General features: G+C 46.7%; 1 protein-coding gene across 1 annotated transcript in view; it reads left to right on the top strand.

Moving 5' to 3' along the window:
* Positions 1-9,838: 9,838 nt before the first annotated feature.
* GPR179 (G protein-coupled receptor 179) overlaps positions 9,839-20,996 on the top strand; it is a 46,560-nt gene continuing 35,402 nt past the window's right edge. The window contains exons 1-2 of the mRNA XM_088655629.1: positions 9,839-10,836; positions 20,682-20,790. Of these exons, the coding sequence (XP_088511755.1) occupies positions 9,938-10,836; positions 20,682-20,790 (1,008 nt within the window). The 5' untranslated portion in view covers positions 9,839-9,937. The remainder of the gene's footprint in view (positions 10,837-20,681; positions 20,791-20,996) is intronic.

Genomic DNA, 20,996 nt, shown 5'->3' with positions numbered 1-20,996 from the left:
CAGATCCATAGATTCTTCATCCTAGTCTTTAAAGGGGGGGAAGACATATCTTGTTCTGTACACCGTCTCTCCCGGCGATAGAAGGCTGAAACTTCTATCAAGGCTTCTTCAGTCCAATCGAGAGCCCTATGAAACAAATAGCTGTCAGATTATGTCTATCCACATGGTACAGTCTTTTCTTAGTTCCAGAATCTTTAAAAGTCACTCCAGGCTCATATTTTGACTGCTCTGCTTCTCCCAAGATCCTACATTTTACAGCCGCACCAACAGCACACCACTTCTAGGAGAGATACCCAACATTAGGTCAAAACCACTCTTCCCAACTACATTCTGCATTCTAGAACCCCATCTCTTGTGATGTAGCAAATCTCCCATTCGGCTTCAATCAAACAACCCCTCCTTATTAGGAATACGTGGGAATTGGTGCCTTTAACTCAAGGACAATATGAACATTGAATTAAATGCGTAAAAACCGAAGGCCCCTCTACACTGGTGTTTTTTCTTTTCCTCTTGTGGATGTATTCTGCAGCATGTCATTTATGCAATCAGAGAGCATCAGTGGTGAATTTATACAGAACCATCCACACCTCGATCCGTTTTATTAGTTGTCCTGCAATGCTTCTCCAATGATGTTGTCACATCACTGCCATCTGGAAGGGGCACTCTTGCACCATAGTGCAACGAAAGCAGGACAAAAAATAAATAAACAGGAACCCATGTGATATAAAAGGTTACAGGTTTTCGGCAGGAAGTTCTAGGACATGCACAGATCAGAAACAAAGCAGTATGTCCCACCATTAAAACTTTGCATGTGCCAAGAATCTATGGCCTTTCAAACTGGGGTGGGGCAGTATTGGTTTTGTGTGTTACAGTCATACCTTGAAAGTCAAACAGAATCCGTTCGGGAAGTCCGTTCGATTTCCGCAACATTCGACTCCCAAAGCGCAGTTTCTGATTGGCTGCAGGAAGCTTCTGCAGCCAATCAGAAGTCGCGGAAGCTCCATCGGCCATTCGGGTTCCAAAGAACATTTGCAAACCGTTTTTCAATCGTTTGGGAGCCAGAATGTTTGACTCCCAATGCATTCGGGAGCCGAGGTTTGACTGTACTTTGTTATGTATTTTTGTGCTTTTATATTGTAAACCACCCCTGTGATCCTTGGAGGAAGGGCAGCATAGAAAACTAATAAATAATAACAAGAACTGTACTGAAAGAGGGATCACATATATCATCACAAGTGCACAATGTAAATGACATCTAGAGAGCCCCTGAGTGGCATTTCAAAACCAAAATAGCAAACATGGTGACTGTGGGGCACTAGGATTGCGGCGAGGAGGAAAGGGGGCTTTAACCCCTTACCCTCACCATCATCCCTATCAGAATTGCCCACCCCAAACTGCTGCTCACAATGGGATGAAAGTAAATACACACACACACACACACACACACACACACACACACACACACACAGTGAATATTTGTTAAAGAAAAGTTACAGGTAGGTAGCCGTGTTGGTCTTACGTAGTCGAAACAAAATATAAAAAATTCCTTCCAGTAGCACCTTAGAGACCAACCAAGTTTGTCATTGGTATGAGCTTTCGTGTGCATGCACACTTCTTCAGATGTGGTCTAAACCACTGAGCCTAGGGCTTGCCGATCAGAAGGTTGGCAGTTCGAATCCACGCAACGGGGTGAGCTCCCTTGTATGGTCCCAGCTCCTGCCCACCTAGCAGTTTGAAAGCCGTCAAAGTGCAAGTAGATAAATAGGTACCACTCCAGCGGGAAGGTAAACGACGTTTCCGTGCGCTGCTCTGGTTCGCCAGAAGCTGTCTGCGGACAAACGCCGGCTCCCTCGGCCTATAGAATGAGATGAGCACCACAACCCCAGTCGTCCACGACTGGACCTAACGGTCAGGGATACCTTTACCTTCAAGGTGCTACTGGAAGGATTTTTTTTTATGTTGTTAAAGAAAAGACAGCTATGCAAGGGCAAAAACTCTAGGTGCCTCCAGACCATTTTGCAGGAGGGATTTGGATGCTTACCAGGAGATGTAGGTTTGCTCAGCTGAAGTGGTTTTTAAAGCACTCTGTTCCCCCTAGCACAACCAATCCACTTAAATAATATTTATTTATTTATTTATTTATTTATTTATTTATACATACATACATACATACATACATACATACATACATACATACATACCCTGCCCATCAGGCTGGTTCTCCACAGCCACTCTGGGCGGCTTTCAATTGAATATTTAAAACAGTACAGCATCAAACATTAAAAACTTCCCTAAACAGGGCCACCTTCAGTTGTCTTCTCTTCTAGAAGTAAAATAGTTTCTTATTTCCTTGACATATGCTGGGAGGGCGTTCCACAGGGCGGGTGCCACTACCGAGAAGGCCAGTCTTTTTGAGGTTAGGAAAGTGAACGGGGAAATGCACCGAAAAGTGAGGGATGAACCAATGATTACAAAGAGGAATGGTTAGTCATATAACCACAAACAAATCAGAATGAATGCTCAGTAAAGACTGGACATAGTCCTACCTTCACATGAGCTTTGTGCAGGCAATCAGGATGAATGCCCAATAATCAGGAGGAGTTCTATGTAACAGCTGTTCTGCCTAGTCTGACTTTTCAAGAACGCCTCCCAAGCGATTTATTTATATTTTTAACAATTTCCCCAAACCACAACATTCTAATAAGCAAGCAAAATTGTTTGTTTTTTTTATCATCTAGGGTTGCCATGTGCCCTCTTTTTCCAGGACATGCCCTCTTTTTCAGGGGTAAAATTTGAGACAAATTGCATTTATTTGCTTTGAATGGCCGCCGTAGCGTCCTCTTTTTTGCTCTTCAAAATATGCCAACCCTATCACACCCAACCCCCTTTTCTTTCTTAAGCAGACAGAAAAAAATGTATCCCTGTCTTTATCTACTTTAAAAAAAAACATTTAAATGTAACCACCTAAAGCAGAACTATGCTGTTTGAAAACCCCCAATGGGGTCTTTAGATGCTTGGAACACTCTAACATTCTGTATATTGTTTGTTTGTTATTATCCCTATCCACAATAACCGTTAAATATATAATTATCATTGTTATCATTGAAAAGAAGAAAATGCAAGTAACTCTTCTCTTTCAGCTGAAAAAGTTTGCTACTCAATTTAGATCAAAACTGGGGTTCCACTAATGCAGCTTCCCCTCCTATAAACATACATCCTATAATATCTAGATGAGATAAGGAGTAGGCTTCAGGTTTTGCCTTGAATGAAAACAAGAGTAATTGGGGCTTGTGTGTTTTGCAAAAAAAAAAGAAAAAGGGAAAAAAGAGGATACAATCCAATAGCCATGCAGTAAACAGCGTAATGCACAACATAATTATTAATCTTCATATAATAGATGTATAACTGTGCAATGTTCTGGAGCTGGCTCAGAGTAATGGGTTGGATATAGAGACTTGGCTTTTACATCATTAAAAGCAATTTGCATTCAGGGACCAGAATGTTTGGCTAAATTCAGAGTTAAGCTTTATGGGAGGGGAGGGGGAGGTTCTGGCTGGAAACAGAGGCTTGTTCTTTTCGGAAGGCTAAAGACAAATTGAAAGAGGTGTACACATTTGTTCCCCCCTCCCCACCTTGTTTCTGACAAATAGGTTTGGCAGGCTTTGGACTGGTAACATTATTATCATGGATTTTTAAACGTTTCACTCCTAGTCAGTGCATGTCTCAGAGCTTCCTGCTGAGATATAGTAACTTTTCTTGTTCTGGGGCTCTTTTTGGTCCTACTTTTCTTGCACCATAGCTCAAGAGGACCCCTCCAGACAGCAAGAATGCAGAAGTATCATTGGGGGAGCATCACAGAACAAAACAGAATGTTGTAGTCCAGGATACATTCACCACCAATGCACTATTATCGTATCAATGACATGGTACAGTTTACATGTGCAAAAAACCCACCACCACCGGTCTGGAGAGCCTTCTGGTCATTTGACTTGTCCACTATTACCATCCAACTTCTCGGGACGTGGGTGGCGCTGTGGTCTAAACCACTGAGCCTCTTGGGCTTGCCGATCAGAAGGTTGGCGGTTCGAATCCCCGTGACGGGGTGAACTCCCATTGCTCTGTCCCACCCAGCTCCTGCCAACCTAGCAATTCGAAAGCACGCCAGTGCAAGTAGATAAAAAGATACCGCTGTGACAGGAAGGTAAACGGCGTTTCCGTGTGCTCTGGCTTCCGTCACGGTGTTCTGTTGTGCCAGAAGCAGTTTAGTCATGCTGGCCACATGACCCGGAAAGCTGTCTGTGGACAAACACCAGCTCCCTCGACCTGAAAATGAGATGAGCACTGCAACCCCATTGTCACCTTTGACTGGACTTAGCCGTCCAGGGGTCCTTTACATTTTAGCTTTTACCTACCATCCGACTCTACTTTAACCCTTGGCTTTTCCCCTTCCTCGCCACTCCAGTCTTGCCTTGTAGATAGTAAGCTCTCTATGCAGGGCATCTACATTTTCTCTGTGCATTATGTTGGACTTCCCCAGTCTTCTGGTAGCTGGTATTGGGTTTTGTTTTTTTAAGGACCCTCAAAGATGTAGACATCTCTTGAAGATTTGGCATAGTTTCCTTTGTGTTTCTCCAACTATGTTTCTTGTCTTCTACAATGCTGAATGGCAGGTTCCTGTCTCCCAACTGTTTTGTGTTTGTCATTTGAATCAGACTGAGAACGCAGTTCATTCTATACCAAAGCGCCCCTTAAATGATGTGCCAAGGGAAAAATTCTCCAGAAACAATTTGTCTACATTAACAGTCTCTTTGGATCACAAAATAATGTTTCATCATAATATTTTCACCCTTTTACGACCTATGTGTTTTAGCTGGTCACTGTTGGCAGCCTCTGCTGTTGGCAGAGCTGCTGTGATGTCACAGACAGTTTATTAAGATTCCCAGACCAAAGCAAGGGTAAATGAGAAGGCAGGCAGGTGGGAGCTGGGGGAGGGCAGGCTGAGATTGGTGGGCAAATGCCCCATTTGCCCTCATGCGGACCACCTTCTACTATGTTCGGTGCAATCTCTGCACTGCATCTTTGAATCTGTTCTTCCCAACGGGGTTTGCGCGGGAGATGTTCTCAATAAATTCGTCCCTGGCGAGGTTATTATGTATAAGACTACTTTTTAACCCAGGAAAATCTTCTCAAAAGTCAGGGGTCGTCTTATATGCCAGGTCGTATTTCTTATACGGCGAGTATATCCCAAACTCTATGTTTAAACTGGAAAAGTTGGGGGTCGTCTTATACGCCCAGTGTCTTATATGCCGGAATACATGGTATATTACCCTTTCTGGTTCCGAAACTGAAAGGGGAACAGAATCTTTTACTTGGGGTGGCATGGCATGGTAAGGCTGCCGAAACTTTAATCAAGAATCAAATATTTGCTCCTACAGATTGCTTCCCCAGTTATTATTTTAAATTCCCAGGCAAACCTTGAAGATTTCAGTAGGTTTTTCCCCTCCGCATAAGAATCTGCACCCAATCCTAGGGATGTTTCCCTCGGAAGTCAGTGGTGTTATTGAACGCCCACGGGATTCGTTCCTAAGCAAGACTGTTGTCTAAAACTGAGTTATGCGGCTCTCCGTAGTTTCAGACAGGACCAGCCCTGCCATTTGGTAAAGTGGGACGGCTGTCTCAGGCGGCAGATGATGAGAGGCAAGGAATGGTCAGAACTGTGTGCATCACACACCCTGCTGCCCTCAGGTGTAATGGAGGGCGCTGTCCCCCTCGCCAGTGCTGCAGTAAGGTCAGCTTGTGTATGTAGAACAGTGGGGAAGTACCACTTCTCCTTTGGTGGCAAGATGTCTTGGGGCTGGCCCTGGTTTCAGAGCTGGGAAACCCCCTGTGTTGAGTTTCTAAGAGGTGTTTTCAGAACCAGTTCAGTCCAATAAGGGCCATGTGCACTAAGTCATTCTTTTTTCTCAATTCGTTTGATGAAAAGCACATCAAAATACAGTATAGCGGTACCTTGGTTGTCGAACTTAATCCGTGTTTTGGGAGTCCGTTTGACTCCTGGAACCATTCAAAAACCAAGCAGCGGCTTCCGATTGGCTGCAGGAGCTTCCTGCACTCAATCAGAAGCCACGGAAGCTGCATCGGACATTTGGCTTCTGAAAAACGTTCACAAACTGGAACACTCATTTCCTGGTTTTCAGCGTTCGGGAGCTACCATTCGACAACCAAGGTACCACTGTACTTTATAAAAAATGACAGGATAGATACTGGATAGATGTGGATTATGGTTAACATTGTGTGTACACCGCTTCCGAAACCTGCAATGGAGAGTGCACTGGAAGAAGAAGAAGAAGAAGAAGAAGAAGAAGAAGAAGAAGAAGAAGAAGAAGAAGAAGAAGAAGAAGAAGGGGAAGTGTCTTGCAGTCAGGGTTAGAACTAAACGTGGACAACAGAGAAGGGGAAACCCCAAAACTTTCAGCATAGGCATTTTTATTTCAGTGAACGTTATCAGAACCAGAATAGCTTTCAAAGCCCCCTAGAGGAATTATACAACTGAAATATGAATTAAAGGGAAGCGGGGCAGGGGGAATCCTTTGCTTGCAATCTGATTCACAAATAGGGAATGACAGTTTCGTTTCCAGCTCTTTGTCTCTTTCGAGAAACGGGAGTGTAAATTGTGCGTGTTCTTCGTCCCGTGTCCAAAGACTGTAAATGGTATTAACTGCTGTTGTTGCCTAATTTCAGTCTGCAAATGACGTGTAATTGGCTGCGTTTCTCTCCCCCACCCTGCCCAATTTACGCTGTGTGTCCTTTGTGTTGAAATGAACGGGGTGTCTGAAGACGATGTAACTTGCGTAACTTTGCCACAGTGGACAGCGAGACAAATACAGTCACACCTTGGTTTTCGAACAGCTTAGTTGTCAAACGTTTTGGCTCCCGAATGCCGCAAACCCGGAAGTGACTGTTCCAGTTTGCGAACTATTTTTGGAAGCCGAACGTCCGACGGGGCTTCCGCAGCTTCCAATTGGCTGCAGGAGCTTCCTGCAGCCAATCAGAAGCCGTTCTTTGGTTTCCAAACGTTTTGGAAGTCAAGCGGACTTTCAAGGTACGACTGTAATAAGGCTGTTGGTGGAAGGCAAATGTGGTAGGACAAAAACGGCACTGCATGCAACAAAGGTGGAATGGAAAATAATACTTTCTTACATTCCTGCCCATCTCTGTTCTGGGTATAGAAGCAGCCCGGCCCGGCAGTTGAATCTTACCTAAATACGGGTGGCAGCATAACATCCTCCACTTCTCCAGAGGGCAGCAGACTACTTTAGGTTCAACAGGACAGCCCAAGTGGCAAGCAGAAATCTGTCCTCCAATGGAGGGGCAATGGCCATTACTACTTCCCAGGGCACCTCACCTTACCTTAAAGTAGGGCCAGCCCTGTTATCTTCCACTCATGGTCTTTCTCCTTCCAGCTCACCCTTCCTCTTGGAAAATGTCCTTCACCTTCTCCAGCCAGTGTTCGAAACTCCCATTCTTCTAGGTGCATTTTACAACAGGGAATTTCATTACAGCCCAAGCGGTTTCTGAGCTCTGGGCGCAGTAGTGCGCCTAAGATTTCAGATTAAAACTGCAGAGTAGAAGGAAAGGAGGACTTTTTTTTTCTGCCTCCCCACTTCCAGCTACTCTCTGAAGACTGGAGAAGAGAAGAATATTAGGGGGGTAGGCAGGGGAAGGACTAGACCATGTGAAAAATGAACATAATAATTTAGCTGCAGTTCAATCATTTTCAATTTTGTATTCTTGTTATTAAAAAAAGTGTGCCTAGACCAGGCATAGGCAAACTCGGCCCGGCAGATGGTTTGGGACTGCAACTCCCATGATCTCTAGCTAACAGGACCAGTCGTCAGGTATGATGGGAATTGTAGTCCCAAAACATCTGGAGGTCCGAGTTTGCCTATGCCTGGTCTAGACATTCCATTGTTGTACCCATAACCTAGGCTTAAGGTGTCATTTAGCTCCTGGTTTTCATATCTCAGTTTCTAACACTGTCTCTGGCGTTTGTGAGTCAAGGCAAAATTCGTTTCACTGCAAAGCAAAAGGCCATGGAGAACAACAGAAGGATTCGGCAAGATTGAATTAGCAGCACTAATTGACAACCAGCGTTAAAAGATAAGCAGGCATGGTGAAGACTCAGCATAAAGGCACACCTTCCCTCAGTTAAAGAAAGGGATTGTATGCAAAAACAGTTAGACAAAGTGATAGCACAAGCGATGGAAAATGATACATCCAACTGATGAAGGAGCTTCTCCACCCCCATCATTCTGCCCAGACACTGAGGTCCAGTACCGAGGGCCTTCTGGCGGTTCCCTCGTTGCGAGAAGCCAAGTTGCAGGGAACCAGGCAGAGGGCCTTCTCGGTGGTGGCGCCCGCCCTGTGGAATGTCCTCCCATCAGATGTCAAACAAAAAAAACAGCTACCAGATTTTTAGAAGACACCTGAAGGCAGCCCTGTTTAGGGAGGCTTTTAATGTTTAATAGATTATTTTATTTCATTTTTCTGTTGGAAGCCGTCCAGAGTGGCTGGGGAAACCCAGCCAGATGGGCGGGGTATAAATAATAAATTATTATTATTATTATTATTATTATTATTATTATTATTATTATTATTATTATTATTGAAAAGCATACCACAAGAATGTAAAATGCACTCTGTTGCAATGGTAATGAAAATGCACTTTGTGTATGCTCAGGGGTACTTTTCTTTATTATAAGGCCATGTGGTCCAGAGCTGAGCCAAGACACTGGATTAAAAAGGGGGTTCTGGGGGCTGAGCCCCAGTAAACTGTGACTCAGATTAGGTCATGATTGTCTTCCTTCCTCTCTTTCTCTCTCCTTCAAATCACCCTCTCCATTCTATATTTCCCTCCCTCTCTATCCCCCCCCCTCTATTTCACATCTCCTGTTCCATCTCAACATGTAGAAAGCCACAGTACAGAACACCCTGTCTGAAAATTCTCCATCCTTGTTTTCCACCCTTTTCGCTTCCACCACCCTTCACTGGTGCTTGAACAGTTAATTATATCTAGCAGCATGATACAAACATCAGTAGGCAGTAGGTGACCTTATAAATGACTATCATGGTGTTAGTCAAGCTGATGAATGGAAAGGGGGGGCACGAATAAAGGCGGGGAGGGGAGAGAAAGGGAGGGGTGAGGTGGGAAGACAAATTTCCCGTTGCCATGGCACTCCATGCAGGATTTGGTTGCTTGCATCACTGTCAGACCTATATCCCCTAATGGAACTAAAGTGAGACGAGAGAGAGAGAGAGAGAGAGAGAGAGAGAGAGAGAGAGAGAGAGAGAGAGAGAGAGAGAGAGCGACAGACACTGTTCCCTTTCCATCTCCCTCCCTCCCTCGTTCGTCTCTCTCTGGCCTTACCCAGGATTTCTCCATTCCAAGCATTAGCAAGTGAGGCTGTTGATAGAACCGTGCATGTGTGCGTGTGTGCGTGTAGATCTGCAGAGATTTAAAAGCCCAGGCATATAATAGTAGCCGAGGAGGGGAACGGAGAAGGGGGGAGCCCGTGCCAGCAGCTGCTCATATTGTAGTGACGTCTGCTCCATCACCAGCCAGGGAGGACAGAAGCAAGAGAGAGAGAGAGCGAGGAACCGAGAGTGGCCAAGGGAGGCGGAAAGAGAGCAATAAAAGTCCTGCAAATTCTAAGCGGGAGGCAGAGAACTCTCTGGCAGATGTGCCAATGCCAGTTAGGGATGTTCCCCTCTTGGAGATGGGCAGGCTTCCTTCGCTGCTTCTCGTGGTTTTCTCCCTCCACTTCCTGAGGATCTCTAGAACCCTGCCGGACGCATCAGGACTTCCCAGGAGGGCTTCCCCGTGGCTGAAATGATCCCCGCCGGATGACTGGTGTTTCCTGAGCCCTTTCGCTGAACCATGGAGATCTGCTTGTTGGGGTTTCTGGTTGGGTGTTTCCACCTGGAGCTCCTGGGGGCCGCTGGGATCTTCCAGCATCAACGGTCAGCCCCACCCAAGGCCAGGACTCCAAAAGCAAAGGAATGGATGCCTTCCTCCCCCTCCCCCTCCCCGCTTTCACCTTCTTCTTCTTCAGCTTCAACTTTCACTTGGGTGCCTACCCCTAACTTGGATAAAACTGATCCTGATGGGTCAGAGGCGGCAGCGGCCTTCCTGTACTCTGGAAAGGCGCTGCACCTCTTGCAAGGCAACTGTACCCGGAGGTTTGAGGTGAGGGATACAGGGAAGGCCTCTGGCCCTCCCCCAGCTTTGCGTTCCTACTTGCGCGGTGCTACCGAGACCCTGGCCCACGCCACCAATTTCCTCAACATGGTCTTCCAGACCAATGACATCCGGGAGTCCAGCGTGAAGGAAGACATTGAGTGGTACCATGCCTTGGTCCGAAGTGTTATGGATGGAGACCCCCAGGTTTACAGAGCTGTGCTGACCTTCGATGCTCACCCGGTGTCTTCCAAGCCCCAGCTGATGCTCCAGGCCACCAAGGAAAACAACGAGATCTTGCTCCAAGACCTCTCGGCCTCTGCAGAAAGCTTGAGGAATTTGACTTGGGAAAACGAGTGGTACAACTTTTTCCGTTTCCAGAGGGCCCCGTCGCTCTATAAGAGGATTCTCACCAACGACCTCAAGACCCTCGACACTCCCAAATGGAGCCAGGGAGATAGTTACGTGATGGATACCGGCCATATCAAGTGGTCGCCACCTTTCCTGGAATGTGAAGATGGGAAATTCCTGCCCAACTGGATGGTCACTCTCTCCTCTTCCTTCTACGGCCTCAAGCCTGATCTAAATCCAGAATTCAAGTGAGTCGGGGAAGGATGGTGGTGATGAGGAGGGGTGAGGCTGTGGACCAAACTACTTGTGTGACACGGGAGATCCCTGATTTGATCTCCTAGCTTTAAAAACAAAGCCAAACTTCAATGCAGTTGTTGGGTGGGAGAAGCAGGGATTGGGTAGACAGCAAGCCTTGGAAGGGTTAACCTGGGGAGAAGTTGTTCGATATCCTTGTTTGGGCCGGGCGTGATATTTATTAAGAAAAATCATAACCCATCAGGGGCTTCCAATAATATTGCAAAGGTTTTAAAAAGAAAACACACACGATTTAAGTCTGCCCCAGAAGCTGATCTCAAGTGTAGGAAAATAAAAAAGCAACAATGAATAAAGAGTACTCAAAAGCATGTGTAAAGAGAAGGGACATGCCTTCTCTTCACAACTGTGTAACCAGCGCTCACCTCTATATAACTGGGAATATCGGACAGACCAAGGTTTGTTGAGTTGTTCTGAAATAAAAGGAGCCCTCTGATCCAGGGGCGCTGAGGCCCAGGCTTTGGTGGGCAGCTCTCAAGGACAAAGAGAATGCATTTCAATGCTCGTTTAGTGTCTATGATTTCCCATTTCCCGGGAGCAAGCCTTGGAGATGCCAGACTCAAATTAAGCTCTGGGATCTCCGGGCCATTATCTCATCTACCTGCCCATTTGTTCTGACACAGCAGAAGCTGGGCCTGAAGTGAGGAGAGAAAGTCCCTCACCTCTATGCCTGCCACCAGGGATGGCCAAATCTGTCCATTTCGGTTTTTCTCGGTTTCTAATTCCCCCCTCCACATTTCACATCCGTTTTGCTATTTATTTATTGTTTAAGTCTCATGAAAATTCACCAGCTTTTTTTAGTGCAAGCTCCTAATATGCCCATTTTCGGCAAAGCGATTTCCCCTAATATATAATACTCTTTTTTCTGCTGTTTTCACTAGGATTTGCACTTATCTGCACACTCCACCCTAGCATATGCATTTTGGTAGACATTGCTTGTCTGGAGAACTGCACTGCAAAATTAGGAGAGCTGCAAATTCTGTGCTGTTTATTGTTTTGGAAAGTACAAATTAAGCAGGTCAGTCTTTAGATGTGAACGGAATCAAATTTATCAAGCACCCCCCCCCCAAGCCCGACCTGCTGCCTATTCCTTCTATCGAGAAACAGTTCCTTATTTAGCAATACTAAATTTAAAGATAGAACAAGGAAGCGTTCCTTGAAACAAGGACCCAGGAAGCCTACCGACCCCCATCTTTTCTCCAGGCACTGCTGCATCAGTGCTGTCCTTTACAACAGTGCTGTCATGGGTAAACACCCAGGTCCTTAACATGTAAACGTGCTGGGGGCTCCAGCCTGGATGGAATGTCCCTTGAGCCAAGGTACAGGGATGCCGTTGCTCAGCAAGGAGCGAAATGCATTGTTCAGAGGCTGCTGCCACCTTTTCTCCCCACATACCCAGAGAAGGACCCAAAAGTTAATAGTCCACAAAAGTTGCCATTAGCCTGGCTTGTCAATGATTTCTGGTTTGGGAAACAGGGATACACTTCTAAAGCTTCCTTATCCAGTTGCCTAAAGGGGATTCTTGCTCAGAACAAGTTTTATGATTGTATTATTGCAATATTGTTTTACAAGTCTGATCTGTTCATTCATGTTCACCAACCATGTATTCTGTCCTGGACAGTCCTCACTAATCCCAAAAGAGAGTGTGTGTTTGTTTGTGTGTGTGTGCGTGAGAGAGAGAGAGAGAGTGTGTGTGTGTTTTTGTGTGTGTGAGAGAGGGGGGAGAGTTTGTGTGTGTGTGTGTGTGTGTGTGTGAGAGAGAGAGAGAGAGAGAGAGAGAGAGAGAGAGAGAGAGTTTGTGTGTGTGTGAGAGAGAGAGTGTGTGTGTGTGTGAGAGAGAGAGAGAGAGAGTGTGTGTGTGTGTGAGAGAGAGAGAGAGAGAGTGTGTGTGAGAGAGAGAGAGGGAGAGAGAGTTTGTGTGTGAGAGTGTGTGTGTGTGTGTGTGTGTGTGTGTGTGAGAGAGAGAGAGAGAGAGAGAGAGAGAGAGAGAGAGAGAGAGAGAGAGAGAGAGAGAGAGTTTTGTGTGTGTGTTGGGGAGAAATGAGCTTAGGCGAGGGAAAGGAACTCTGCCCAAGGCTTCAAAATAACCCTTAAAAAAATATTAGCTCACATGTTATAGGGTTGAACTTAAGATTTCAAAGAGGTTCTGGGGCTGAGAGCCAGTACTCAGTAGCCCCCCAAAAAGCCCAGGAAGAAAAGACGAAGAACCTGTGCCCCTCCAGATCAGGAATCAATGTGGTGCTTCCAGGTGTTGCTAGACTACAATTCCCATCATCCCTTACCATTGGCCATGCTGGGCAGGGGATGATGGGAGTTAAAACAATGTACGGAGGACAACAATTTCACCACTGCTGGGTTATATGAATGTATTTCTCTTTATCTTTAAATGAGGAGGCTGGAGACCTTAAATCTTACATGTCCACAATGACACGGCTAATATCTCAGCATCCGCCTGGTATAAAATCCTGAAAATCCAAGCTATTGCATGTAAAAGGGCCAATTAAGAGTTTCTGGCAGAGATGTGGGAGGTTAGATACCTGGCCGTTTCCCACTGTGGGACTGATGGAAGCTCCATGATTAGCCACCTTTTTTGGCCCCGGAAAGGTGTAGTGAACTTCCTGCTTTTGCTGCCTGCTGAGGATGGCAAAAATTGCAGTGGCCAAGCATACGGTAGGCCAAAACCCATGTCAGTGGGCTCTACTCAGCTTGGTCAGAATGCAAATTGTGCCCATAGAGAAGAAGGCAAGGGGCCTAGTGCCTGATTATTAAAGGATTTGAGAATTAAGAGGGAGAATGATATAATGTGAATGGGTTTTGCAAAACCATGGCATCCTACTACAAGGAGTAAGGTAAAGGTAAAGGGACCCCTGACCATTAGGTCCAGTTGTGACCGACTCTGGGGTTGCAGCGCTCAATATGCTTTACTGGCCGAGGGAGCCGGCGTACAGCTTCCTGGTCATGTGGCTAGCATGACCAAGCCGCTTCTGGCGAACCAAAGCAGCGCACGGAAACGCCGTTTACCTTCCCGCTGTAGCGGTACCTATTTATCTACTTGCACTTTGACGTGCTTTCGAACTGCTAGGTGGGCAGGAGCTGGGACCGAGCAACAGGAGCTCACCCCGCCGCAGGGATTCGAACCGCCGAACTTCTGATCGGCAAGCCCTAGGCTCTGTGGTTTAACCTCAGGATTAAATGTGGTCCTTGAGGAAAGCCCCTAGCTAAGTGGTAGGTAGAGCACTACATGGCCGTACCCAGAATGGGGCAGGGGGGCAGCTGCCCCCCTAGAAGCAAAAAAATAAAAATAAACCGTCCTGCTTCACAGTTGCTGCAGCTGAGCTGGAGATGCGTCGGAGTCCCGCAAGAAGAGCCTGAAGCGGCTCAGCAAGGCACAGCGGCGTCGCTAGCCTTCTGGCTGCCCAGGGCAGCAAATCAGAAGGCACCCCGCCGGGGGGGCGGGGTGTCCGTCGCGCGCATAAAGGCTAGCGACGCCGCTGGGAGGAAGGGACTCGCGCAAAGGGAAAGGAGGAGCAATGGAGACAGGGAAGTGGCTTCCTCCTCTCCGTTTCTCCCTCCCCCTCCTCGAGCTCCAGCGTGAGGGTAGCGCGGGAGCTGTGTCCCTACCCAACCCAGCCAAGCCCCGGTGGCGGCAGCACCGCCACTTACTGCTCCTGCCGGCCGCGGCCCAATGGCGTGCCCAACCCCGCTGGCCCCGACTCTGAGGGCTGCACATGGGCCGCTCCTGGCGGCTGCAACCATAGCCCATGGCGGCGCGGCGCCTCAGCAGCTCCCGGGTTGGCGCACCCTCAGAGTGCGCAGCAGATGCCGCCACCACTTCTGCTTGGGCTGCAGCGGCAACAGAAGCCGCGGAAAGGGGAGGGGGCTTCGCAGCAGGAGGCGGAGGAGGCGGAGGGGCTCTAAGCCACTCTTCCCGGAGTCAGTTTCACCTGGGCTCCGTAGCCCTGCCCACATTCCCACTTTGTGGCCCCTCCCCTCCCGTGCTTTGGCCCTGCCCCTGAATGACCATGGCTTGCCCCGCCCCTGAATGACCATGGCTTGCCCCCCCCCTAGTTTTGATCCTGGGTACGCCCCTGGAGCACTACCCACCTCCAGCTAAAAGATTGGAGTTGGTAGCCATGGATGAGTTTCAGTGGCCATTCTGTGTCCACAGTCTTAGCATGCCCCTGAACTCCAGCCCAACAGCAATAATTATAATCAGAGCCTCTCTCATCAGTTTGGGATGAAGGGAAGAGAGTAACCTACCTTCCCCCAATGCCCCCGCACAGTCGGGTTTTCAGGAGGAATTCAGTTCCATACACTCAGCGAACCTCTAGCAGATGACACATTCGGGCGACCTCACCACCCCAGCAAGTACCACTCTGTCTCTTGGAGTACAGGAGAGGGAACAGAGGGGTGAAAGGAGCAGAGAGCTGCCCTCCCACACTGTGGTCCCTTCTCCAAGCAGGGTAGCTAAAGAGAACACAAGGAAATGCCTCTCCAAAAGGAAGAATGCATCTATCTGCATAACATTTGCACATGCCGCTTCAAATGTATAGGTGCAAACTTTGAAATAATGACTATAATTGATTGAAATAGAAACATAATTCATTTCATGATAGCGGGGAAGATTGTGGCCAGGTGACCTGAGTGTCTGCTCAGTCCGCTGCCTAGATGTTGCTCAAAATTGCTAGGTTGGCAGACCATCGTTGACCTTACCTTTTCACCTTTGCTCAAAATTGACGGGCAACGTCTAAGCCCTTCCTGCTCTCCTTTATTTAATATTTAATATTTAATATTTAATATTTAAACTGGACTTGGGTCAGACAGCCCTTCAGACAGGGGCGTACCCAGGGACTCCTGTCTTGCACTGCCTCCCACAGTTTGGTCAAACTCATGTTCGTAGCTTTGAGAACACTGTCCAACCATCTCGTCCTCTGTCTTCCCCTTCTCCTTGTGCCCTCAATCTTTCCCAACATCAGGGTCTTTTCCAGGGAGTCTTCTCTTCTCATGAGGTGGCCAAAGTATTGGAGCCTCAGCTTCACGATCTGTCCTTCCAGTGAGCAGCACTCAGGGCTGATTTCCTTCAGAATGGATAGGTTTGATCTTCTTGCAGTCCATGGGACTCTCAAGAGTCTCCTCCAGCACCATAATTCAAAAGCATCAATTCTTTGGCGATCAGCCTTCTTTATGGTCCAGCTCTCACTTCCATACATCACTATTGGGAAAACCATAGCTTTAACTATACGGACCTTTGTCGGCAAGGTGATGTCTCTGCTTTTTAAGATGCTGTCTAGGTTTGTCATTGCTTTTCTCCCAAGAAGCAGGCGTCTTTTAATTTCGTGACTGCTGTCACCATCTGCAGTGATCAAGGAGCCCAAGAAAGTAAAATCTCTCACTGCCTCCATTTCTTCCCCTTCTATTTGCCAGGAGGTGATGGGACCAGTGGCCATGGTCTTGGTTTTTTTGATGTTGAGCTTCAGACCATATTTTGCGCTCTCCTCTTTCACCCTCATTAAAAGGTTCTTTAATTCCTCCTCACTTTCTGCCATCAAGGTTGTGTCATCTGCATATCTGAGGTTGTTGATATTTCTTCCGGCAATCTTAATTCCGGCTTGGGATTCATCTAGTCCAGCCTTTCGCATGATGAATTCTGCATATAAGTTAAATAAGCAGGGAGACAATATACAACCTTGTCGTACTCCTTTCCCAATTTTGAACCAATCTGTTGTTCAGTTGCTCAGAAACATACTGGGAGCCAATGTAGGACTGGTGTTATATGGACTCGGCAGCTACTCCCAGTCACCAGTCTAGCCGCCACATTCTGGCTTAGTTGTAGTTTCCAGGTGAAAGGTGGTATACAAATTTAATAAATGAATAAGTATGTTTACCTTTACTTTTTAAAAACTATTTCCCCTTCCCACCTTGGACTGCCAAAAAAAAAAAGTTCTAACCTAAAATAAACCTCTTCCTTATTTACAATCTTTATTTGTTCGTGGTCGAATGCTGATGAACCATCAGTCCCTCTAAGTCTCGACCCCATGCCTGCCTATGTATCTGCCTATCTGCCTACTCTCACCCTTTGAATGAGCAAGCTCTTTCTGCACCATATATAAGTCCTTTTAGGCTCCCCCCCCCACCGAGTCACACTGTTGAGAAATTGTGTGTGTGTTTCATAGTGTCCTATATCTGATAAGTCCACCCTCCCCCTGTGCGTTGACCGACAGCTGCTGGCTGGTGCAGTAGTACATAAATCATCAACAAACAGGTCGTTCCCCGTGCGGTGACGCTGTTTGGCTGCTTCAGATCTGTCTGTTCCAGAGTTCAGGCAAGCGCAAAAAGCCTGGGTCCATCTGGAAAAGGGCAAACTCTCCAGGCCGCTTGTGAGCATGTACAGTATGTTGTTCATGCGTCTTAGTTATGTATCCATTTCAGCTCCTAGGAAATTGCATCCCTGGCAGTGACTCTTAGGTTTCTGAATTGCAGAATTTATATGTAGTTAAGGGTGTGGATTCTAGTCTATAGAGAGGGGCAGGTTATTCCTTGAAAGTTCCATTTAAAGGCGAACCAACCTCCTTGGCGCTTCCTGAATCAATATGTGAACTGAATCAGAGTCGCCCTTCCAAATTTGTACTTCTCTGATGTCAAGGAGATAAGTAACTATACAACCTTTAGAAGACACCTGAAGCCAGCCCTGTGTAGGGAAGTTTTTCAATGTTTAATGTTTTATTATGTTTCTGTAGGCAACTCAGTCAGATGGCAGGGGACAAAGAATAAAATTCTTCTTCTTCTTCTTCTTCTTCTTCTTCTTCTTCTTCTTCTTCTTCTTCTTCTTCTTCTTCTTCTTCTTCTTTTGCAAATACAGTTCTCCAGCCAAGTAACCTGTGCAAAAAAAATTATTTTAGCGTAAAATGTACATTAAAAATGAAGTCCAGGGGGATTTCTGAAATGTGGCACTTTGTCCTGGATCTTAGGCAACTTCTTTGGATCGGGGGGGGGCAATTTTGGGGTCCTCCTAAAGAAAGCTCAACAACTTTTGGGGTGCCCTGGTTTTTTGAAAGATGGCAACCCTATAGTAGGGAAAACATAACTATTACAGGAAATGTGCCTTGGAAGAATGTGTATATCACTCAAAATTGCAGACAAAAAATGAGTACCGTGTATATGTATGTATATGTGTATGTATGTATGTGTGTATATATCACACACACACACACACACACACATACACACACACACACACACACACAAAGATCAAGTTGTTTTATTACGGTCATTGACCAGTATTAAAGCAAAGCACCAATTAAAAAAGTTAAACGCTCACGGCAAAATAAAAAAATATAAAAACACATATACCAATGCCATTTTAATGCCAGGGTATATTTGGACTGGGACGCGGGGGGCACTCTGGGTTAAACCACAGAGCCTGGGGCTTGCCGATCAGAATGTCAGCAGTTCGAATCCCCAAGACGGGGTGAGCTCCCGTTGCTCGGTCCCAGCTCCTGCCAACCTAGCAGTTTGAAAGCATGTCAAAGTGCAAGTAGATAAATAGGGACCGCTCCGGCGGGAAGGTAAACGGTGTTTCCATGTGCTGCTCTGGTTCGCCAGAAGCGGCTTAGTCATGCTGGCCACATGACCCGGAAGCTGTACACCGGCTTCCTTGGCCAGTAAAGCGAGATGAGCGCTGCAACCCCAGAGTTGTCCGCGGCTGGGCCAAATGGTCAGGGGTCCCTTTACCTTTATATTTGGACTAAAATGCTGATTAAATTTCAGGAGGACTCCCTCCCTCCCCCTTTAATTGCAAGCTGATGTGGAACGGTGGAAACCTCATTGGGGGGGGGGAATGAGAAACTGCTTAAGCAATCTTTAACTCCAGGTTTAGGCACACAAATCAAGGACCTGTGGCCCTCCAGATGTTGATGAATTCCAGCCCTTATCCATCTCAGACAGCATGGCCAGTGCTCAGGAATGATGGGAATTCAAGTCCAACCACATCTGGAGGGCCACTGGTTCTCCATCCCAAACTTTTTAAAACGTGAAGTGATTGTCAGGGTTGAAGTTTGTTCAAAGTGTCCTCTACCTGGAGAGACGTTATCCCTAGATGTATGGGGGGGGCACAGGCTATTCGAAAGGAAGGAAATGATGCTTTGTCTCTTAGAACCTCATCTCCACGGCTAACAGAACACATTTCACTTCCTGAGGCAAAGGTCAAGCTGACACATACCCCTTCATCACAGAGAAACCATTCAAACTGACCATTGAATCTTACTCCAACAGTGTGGATGGGACAGCAACCTCCACAGCAGGGATTGCCAACATGGTCCCCGTGAGCACTATTGCAGACCCTCCAAGTATCCTATTTTCCAGGGACGTCCCTGATTTAGAGAAGCTGTCCCGGTTTCTGATTTGATCCCAGAATGTGCTGCTTTTCATTAAGATGTCCCTATTTTCATTGGAGAAATGTTGGAGAGTATGGAGTTATCCGACCCCCGGGCTGTCTGAAGGCAATCCTGTACAGTATAGGGAAGTTTTTGGTTTTTTAAATGTTTCATGTTTTATTATGTTTTTTATATATGTTGGAAGCTACCCTGAGTGCCTGAGGCAACCCATTAAGATGTGTGGGGTATAAATTATCATTTTGGAATAGGGTGTCCCTATTAACATTGGAGAAATGTTGGAGGGTATGGTATTGTGCCCCTGAGGTCTTTCTCTGTAGTGTATGAAGCCTCTGAGCCCCCCATTCCCTGACCCTTGGCTATGAGTGGGAAGCAGGAACCACATAGAGCGGAAGCAGGAAGTTGGAAAAGTGACACTCTTTCCACTTTCACTCTCAGCTCTATGTGCTTTTCAAGGCTCAGATTAATTCTACTAGAGCCAACGATTACGTGGAATAAATAGAGTGTGTGTACATGCGCGTGCACACACACTGATCTGACAAAGGGCCCTGAGAAGTGATCAGATGAGGTAGTGTCCATGGCACTTGCTTAAAAATAAAAATGTACACATGGACCCAAAATGGTTTGCAGTCCCTGCTCCTCAGCACTTAGGGCGGCAGGCCATGCTGGCTTCAGGCTGTGAAAGGGTCTGTATATTTGAATCATCATCATCATCTTCATCTTCTTCATAATCATCATCATCATGTTCTACATAGTTTGGATTAAATCCTTGCTCCCCAATAAAGAATAGTCTTAATCATCTCTTTACTCTCCCACGTTTTATGGTGTGACCCAACATCAAACATTATTTCCCTGCTCATGAGCACAGGTTATTAAATAACACATGGGAGCAGTTATTTACAGCCAGCTGTGGCAGTGTCTGTAGCAACTCTCAGACCTGTGACTCTGCAGAAGACCCAGGTGTTGGGTGGCGCTGTAGTCTAACCCACTGAGCCGCTTGGGCTTGCCGATCGGAAGGTCGGCTGTTTGAACCCCCACAACGGGGTGAGCTGCCATTGCTCTGTTCCAGCTCCTGCCAACCTAGCAATTCGAAAGCATGCCAGTGCAAGTAGATAAATAGGTACTGCTGCGGCGGGAAGGTAAACAGCTTTCAATGCACTCTGGCTTCTGCCATGGTGTTCCGTTGTGCCAGAAGCGGTTTAGTCATGCTGGCCACATGACCCGGAAAGCTGTCTGTGGACGAACGCCGGCTCCCTCGGCCTGAAAGCAAGATGAGCGCCGCAACCCCATAGTCGCCTTTGACTGGACTTAACTGTCCAGGGGTCCTTTACCTTACCTTTAACTCCTGCCTCCTACATTGCATGCCTAACCTCTTGTGTTATCTGTTCCAGGGGAGTTCTGAGGATGGATGTTAGAATCCAGAAGATTGACATAAACCAGTGTGCCAGTGGACAGGGATGGTTTGCAAACACCCACCAGTGTGACCTCAACAGCACACAGGTAAGGAAGATCCTTACAGCTCTACTGCCAATTAATCTCATGTATAACAATATTAGCTAGCAGCCTTTTCTTCTGAAGCACCCAACCTCTAGAACTCCCTCCCTAAAAATACCCATAACTCCTGAAATCACCTTCTATGAAACACATAAGTGTCTGTGGCATTGCTAGGTGCTGTACGTAACACAGCAGTGCCATAGTTACGACTC

This window comes from Zootoca vivipara, chromosome 12 (assembly GCF_965207765.1).
Source record: "Zootoca vivipara chromosome 12, rZooViv2.hap1.1, whole genome shotgun sequence".
Lineage (NCBI taxonomy): Eukaryota > Metazoa > Chordata > Lepidosauria > Squamata > Lacertidae > Zootoca > Zootoca vivipara.
The sequence above is the reverse complement of the archived record's forward strand: the minus strand, read 5'-3'. Positions and strand labels throughout refer to the sequence as shown.